At 34.8% G+C, this 7,201-nt stretch overlaps 1 protein-coding gene across 1 annotated transcript in view; it reads right to left on the bottom strand.

The window, feature by feature from the left end:
- Positions 1-7,201, bottom strand: part of KIAA1468 (KIAA1468 ortholog) — a 145,025-nt gene that overhangs the window by 61,806 nt on the left and 76,018 nt on the right. Inside the window, exons 12-13 of the mRNA XM_008581669.1 lie at positions 4,646-4,736; positions 1,474-1,545 (exon numbers count right to left, since the gene is read on the bottom strand). Of these exons, the coding sequence (XP_008579891.1) occupies positions 1,474-1,545; positions 4,646-4,736 (163 nt within the window). The remainder of the gene's footprint in view (positions 1-1,473; positions 1,546-4,645; positions 4,737-7,201) is intronic.

Below are 7,201 nucleotides of genomic sequence, written 5' to 3'. Positions count from 1 at the left end.
CGTGGCCTTGGTGTTATCAGCACCGCACTCTACCGAGTGAGCCACGGGCCGGCCCAACATAAATTTTTTTAAAAAACAACTATTTATAAAACAAAAAATTAGTGAGAAAATGGTTTTTTATATTTTGTTCCAAATCTCTTTCATGTCTGCTCTGCATTCTATTTGCTATGATTATGTGGTTTTGGTTGAAGTACTTAAAAAAAATTTGGCCTCACAGAAGACATGTAACTTGGAAAAGGAGAGGAATGTTTTAACAGCATTTTCAGATTTAAAAAAAAAATCCTTTTACTTTGCTTTTACACTAAACCTGGACAAGTAGTTATTCCTTAAACATTAGTTACAATGTGGAACCTGAAACCATGATATGGTTCACTGACAATATTCTTTTAAAACTGATACATTAAATTCCATTAGTCTATCTTTGATGCCTCCATTTTAATACGTGCATTGGTCTTGGGAAAAATTGGACCACAGAGTTACTCAGAACTTCATCAGCAACAAATGCTGTCTACTTGTTTTCCTTGAAGTGACAGGCTCACTTCATTTAATTTCATGAAAATGTCTGCCACATACTCAAGTCTGAATAACCGTAGCTTGAATGCCTGTGATTGTGTTAAGTAAAATCAGTGTCCCGTGAAAAAAAGCAGCTAGTTTGGCTCACAGCTCAAACAATGTCATGAGGATGACAGGCTCACTTCATTTAATTTCATGAAAATGTCTGCCACATACTCAAGTCTGAATAACCACAGCTTGAATGCCTGTGATTGTGTTAAGTAAAATCAGTGTCCCGTGAAAAAAAGCAGCTAGTTTGGCTCACAGCTCAAACAATGTCATGAGGGCTTTTCTTGCAAATAGCTACCATACTTCAGTATGAAGCAAAAGGATTATATATGAGTACTTTCTATTTTGTCTCACAGAATATTAAAAAGATGCACGTGCAGGTCAAAATTTAGAAAAATTAATTCAGCAAACTCATTTTTAAGTGAAATTGGCTTTTTCTGCAAATGCATGGCAGTGTAGAATACAATCATTATTGGTACATTTGGGTGCCACTACCCTGATTAGTGCTAATGCATCAGCGTTTTGCCCACCACTGTTTTTGCACCAAAAGTGCAAACATCAACACAGTACAAAAGACAAAAAAGTATTACTATTAAGAAAACAGTTTCACCTCATGGCCCTCTTTGATAGGATCTCAAGGAACATCCCAAGGGTTGTCAGACCATACTCTGAGAACTGCTGATAGTTTAATACTTGTATATTTATAGTCAGGCAAAATCAAAGGTAATGTACCTATCTGTTGCAATACCATATTGTACTGTAAGCCTTTTCTTTTTTGGCTCATTTCTTTTCTTTATTAAGGGAGCATGCCTATGAGAATTTGGATTAAAACGTATAAGACACCTGAAAAAAGGTTTCTCTATGATTAAAAAAGAAAAAAAGTTTTTGAGAAAAAAAGATGACAATTCTTACAGGAAGGTAAGGTGCCAATGCTCCACAGGATTCTGCCACAAGTAGTCGTCTTTCTGGGTATTTGTGATTAATCTAGAATAAAAAAATAAACAAATCAAGCATAAACAATGTACCCTTCCTTCTTTGAATAGAGAATTACTTTTCACCATAAATCCTGTTAAGAATGCAATAAAGCTTCTTCCTTTTCCACTTCTGGGAATCCCTGTGTATACCTGGATCAGGAATAAGGGAATCAGGGAGAGCCTAAACATGAGGTCACACTGGTCATCTATTCAAGAAAAAAGGGAAAACCAAAGATGAAAATTTGGTAAGGTGTCTAGAGATTATGGGCTTGCCTAAGAGTAGACTTTCCTTAGGATGTCAGGAAAAATGAAGATCTTTCCCTACCAACATTAATATATTTTTAAATTTAGGAAGCCCAGCTTCTGGATGTTATAGATATGGTCTGTAATATGTGCTGGTCCTTATTTTTACCTAAGGGATAAGGAAATAAATCAATAATTTAACCAGAGCCTTTGACTAGAAATGTGATTTTTAAAGTTAAGCAGACTCAATCCATTTCTCTGTTTCCATATACAAAATGATGGGGTTTTGCTATTGTGGTGAGTACACTGAATCATAAAAAATAACAAAAAAATGACACATACTGGGTTTTGTTCCCATATGTCTTCTTCATAGAATATAAATCTTTCTTTGACTGGAAAAGAAGTATATCTGTTCTCATATTCCCATATGAAAAGGTGACATAATTCATTAATGTATTGGATGCCTAAAATTAAGAAAAGAAATTATATAGTAATCTACTGGGCAACAAACTGGAGGTAGGTGGCTAGATAGATCCCCGATGTCCATGTTTAATCAGATTATAAAAGGGGTGGTAATAGAGATGTTTATAACGAACATCTCTAAATTAAATTTAATCCAGATATAGTTACCTCAAAAACAGAATGGTTTGGATGTAAAAGTATGCTGTACATAAAAGTTTCAGTTCCCTTTACTTTAGTCAAACTCAATGAATCTCAAAATTAAATGTACATACAAAAATCACTATATTTTATATTAGCAATAAACAAACTGAAAATAAAATTAAAAAAACAATTTATAATAGCACCAAAAAGAATAAAATATTTAGGAATAAATAAAAGAGGTGTAAAACTTATACTCTGAAAATTATAAACCATTGTTGAAAGAAAATTTAAGACCTAAATAAATGGAAAGGCATCTTAAATTCATAGATTGGAAGGCATAAAATTAGGATGGCAATACTCTTCAATTAATCTCTAGATTCAATCCATTATTTATGAAACACCCAGCTAGCTTCTTTGCAAAAATTGACAAGCTGATCCTAAAATTCATATGAAAATCCAAGGACCCAGAATAGCAAAAATAATCTTGAAAAAGGAGAACCAAATTTGAGGGGTTATGGTTTATTTTTGGGGTGATAAAAATGATTTAAAATTGATGGTGGGTGATGGTTATACAACTCTGTGAATATAGTGAAACCAATATATTGTACACTTTAAATGGGTGATCTGTATGGTATTTGAATTACATATCAATAGAGCTTAGAAAAAAAGAAAATGAAAAAACTATAAAAATAAAATGTACACATGAATAACTGTATAGAATTGTAAATTTAAAGCTGTATATGCTGTATCCAAGTTAATTTTGACTTCAGGTGATTAGAACCTCACTGTAAATTAGTATGCACTGTAATTTATAGATGATGTAAGGGATTATCAGAGGTAATTATTACTATATATAATGTTCACTTTACATATTGGATCTAGTAACTCCAGTATATTTTAATTAAAAAAATGAATGCCTTAAGAAATCGGAAATAGAACTCTAAATGACTACGTACTTTAGTGATATTCCAGAGACCAATATTGTTCTTAAGAATAAATGACTGTGCTATTGTAAATAAGGCCATGTAATTTGTCTCCATAAATGGGAAACCCATCTGTTTTGTTTTTGGCTGGTTATGGGTATCTGAACCCAAGACTCTGGTGTAAGCAGCAATATGCTCTACTGAGTGAGCTAACCAGCCAGGCCCTGAAACCCATCTTTTTAAGGTGGAAAAATAAAGTGCTTAATGACCTAAACAGCAAGTGTGAAAAGTCAATGATTCTGAGTTCTATAGAGGACTAGAATATCAAAATTCAATATAAAACCAAAAGTATTGTTAGTAGAATAATGAGTTCAATTATAAATACAACAACTTCCCACATAAAAGGTTTACACTTTATATACTGTATGTGTTTGAAATATATACAAGTATACAATATATACAGTTGGCCCTCCGTATCCATGGGTTCTGCATCCATGGATTCAACCAACTACAGATTGAAAACATTTGGAAAAAAAAGTTTCATCTGACACAACATGTACAGACTTTTTTTCTTGTCATTATTCCCTAAACAATACATTTACATTGTATTAGGTATTATAAAGCATTTACATTCTATTAGGTATTATAAGAAATCTTGAGATGATTTAAAGTATATGGGAGGATGTGCATAGGTTATATGCAAATACCGCACCTTTTTATATCAGGGACTTGAGCATCCTCAGATTTTTAGTATCTGCAGAAGGTCCTGGAACCAATCCTTCCTGGATTCTGAGGGAAAACTGTATTTCTAAACACACACACATACACACACACACACGCACACACGTCTTCTTGCTTTTCCTTGAATGCATGAAGCACACACCCACCACAGGGCCTTTGTACTTGCTGTATCTTACTTTGTTCAGATTCTTGCCTGAATATCACTTCCTCAGGGTCCTTCTCTGTCCATCCTTTCAATGCATTCTCCACCACTCTCTAATTCTTATCCTGCTTTATTTTTCTTCATAGTATGTATTACTATAAGATAGTATATCATGTCTTTCTTTACTCTTATCTCCCCAATAGGATGTCTTTGTCTCTTGTTTACCACTGTATCCCTGGTGTGTACATCAGTACCTAGCACTGAAATTATTGTTTCATAAGTATTTGTTGAATAAATGAATAAAGCAAAGCATCCCAGAGCATTTTTCTGTGTTGAGCTACAGAAACAGCAGCATAATTTATAACCCACATATTTCCTAATGACATTTAAAAAATATATAAACCTTTATAAGAAATTATAATATAATAGCTAGAGGGAAACCCAATACAGTTCTTTACCTGTTCCCAACACTGTGGTAAAAGTTCAGCTTCTACACGTGTTGGTCCAACATGACGTGCAAATGCCACACAACCTGTCAGTATCATTTGCCTGAAAAATAATACAAAAAAATAAAGACTTGTATTCGCACTAGAAAGCACAATAAGGCTAAGGGTTAAAAAGAGTCAGCTCTGTAACAGTCAAATTAGATCTTTCCAACAATGGACTACGCTGCCACCAAAAGAGCAAGTTCCTTACAACTAACTACTTAAAGCAGTGGCAAAACCATTTGTGACAGATGTTGTGAAGGGATTTCTGTATTGGTATGAAGCCAAATCTCATAACCTCCTAAATTAACTTCTCACATACGCATTCTGAAACTATAATACAAGGGTACTTCAAAAAGTTTGTGGAAAAATTGAATTGAAAGATAATATGAATCTTTCCACAAACGTTTTGAAGTACCATAGTATAATGAATGCTTTGGTTTCTACTGAATTTCAGTTTCTAGCCACTAAAACCACCAGTGATTTCTATAATTTCCCCCAGTGTTTTTGTAACTAAAAACTATGGTATGATATTAGTAAAATGGCTTTTTGGTTTTTGGCGGCTGGCCTGTCCAGGGATCCAAACCCATGACTTTGGTGTTATAAGGCTAAGCTCTAACCAACTGAGCTGACTGGCCAGCCAAATGGCAATTTTTAGGTCAGAATTTTTGGTGTTGTACCCAGATAACTATGGTAGGTAGTTTCTTTTTTTTTTTTTCCTTTTTGTCTTTTTTACTGACCGGTAACGGGATCGCAACCCTCAGTGTCGCGCCCATACCGGGGACCGGCAACGGGATCGCAACCCTCGGTGTTGCGCCCGCACTGCGCTCAGCCAGTGAGTGGGAACCGGTCTCCACATGGGATCCGAACCCTCAGCGGGAGTGCTGCTGCAGCTCAGCCAGTGAGTGGGAACCGGTCTCCACATGGGATCCAAACCCTCAGCGGGAGCGCTGCTGCCCTCCCAAGCGGTGCACTCTCCAGTGCGCCACCAGGCCGGCCCTGGTAGGTAGTTTCTGACATGACTCCTGGTGATCCTATCTATTGATATTCTCATCCTTGTGTGATCCCATCCCCTCGAATGTGTACTAGACCTAATGCTTTGCTTCTAATGGGCAGAATATGGACAAAGTGATGGGATGTCCCTTATGTGATTAGGTTATGAAAGTCTATGGCGTTGACCTTGTTGGACTCTACTGCCTTCTCAGCTGGCATGCTTTGATAAAGCAAGCTGCCATGCTGGAGAGGCCCATGTAGCAAAGAATTAAATGTGGCCTCCTGCCAAAAGCCAGTAAGTAACTGAGCTCCTTAGTCCAACAACCCCCGAAGAACTGAATCCTGCCAATGACAACCACATAACTGGGATTCGAAGCAAATCCTTACTCAGTTGAGACTTGAGAAGACTACAGCCCCAGCCAACACCTTGACTACAACCTTGTAAGAGACCCTGAAGCAGAGGACCCAGATTCCTAAGCCATAGAAACTGTAAGATAAAAATGTGTTATTTTTAAACCACTTTCTTTTGAGGTCCTTTGTTACAGAACAATAGTTAACTAATAACTAATACAGTATCTTCAATTGGATTGATAGATTTGTAACTTAAAAACAAAGTTTTAATAAGATTTCTCACTCTTCAGATTGAAGTTCCATTTAAAATGACTTTAAAATGCAGAATTCTAAGTTGTTTCACTTTTGATTGTTTAACACTTTAAAACAGTAAAGCCTGATGCGGGAAAATGTATGTTTTTAATAGACATTTTAAAGAAGCCAACTTCAAGGAATACCAAAATAGAATGTTATTTTATTTACAATAATTATAAAATCAGTGGTTTAAGCCTAGACATTGCTCATTGCTCTTTCTCAGTATATACCAATTTAAATTAACTGCAAAATGAGTTTAAATTTCTGTTTAGTTTATCCAGATTAGTTATTACTGCTCTCTTAGGTTCTTTGAAAGAAAAAATAACAAAGATCTTCTGGACAACACTGGGGGAATTTACTGTATATTTCATCAGCTTCTCATTCATCACAATCTTTTTAATTTTTAGCTGCCTGACTCCTCTTTATATTTATATCATTACCCTCTATATCTATTTCTCAACTTTTCTTTTGTTTTCTATTTCTTTCTAGTTTAGGAAGGCAAATACATTAAAGTGAATAAAAGGAAAATGAAAAAAGAAATTCCCAAGCCTCACAGCCAGTACTTTAGCTGGCTGCTCCCTAATGAAAAGTTCCTAATATCTGATAATTGTTTTGGCCCCCACTAGTGTCTTAAAATAAGAAGGCATATATATATATTCCATAAATGCTTAATAATAATTATTATTTTTTAATAAAATCTTTTGTTATTTATTTGTTTATATTTATTTTTTAGTTTTATTTTATTTTGTCAATATACAATGTGGTTGACTATTATAGCCAATTACCGAAACCTCCCTCCCTCCTCCCTAAATGCTTAATAATTATAAAAGATAAATTTGCTTAAAATTTCAGCATTTCAAATGTATACACTTGTATAGGATGTTGTATGAA

The sequence above is a fragment of the Galeopterus variegatus genome, unplaced genomic scaffold (genome assembly GCF_000696425.1).
Source record: "Galeopterus variegatus unplaced genomic scaffold, G_variegatus-3.0.2 Scaffold2430, whole genome shotgun sequence".
NCBI classification, from domain to species: domain Eukaryota; kingdom Metazoa; phylum Chordata; class Mammalia; order Dermoptera; family Cynocephalidae; genus Galeopterus; species Galeopterus variegatus.
The sequence above is the reverse complement of the archived record's forward strand: the minus strand, read 5'-3'. Positions and strand labels throughout refer to the sequence as shown.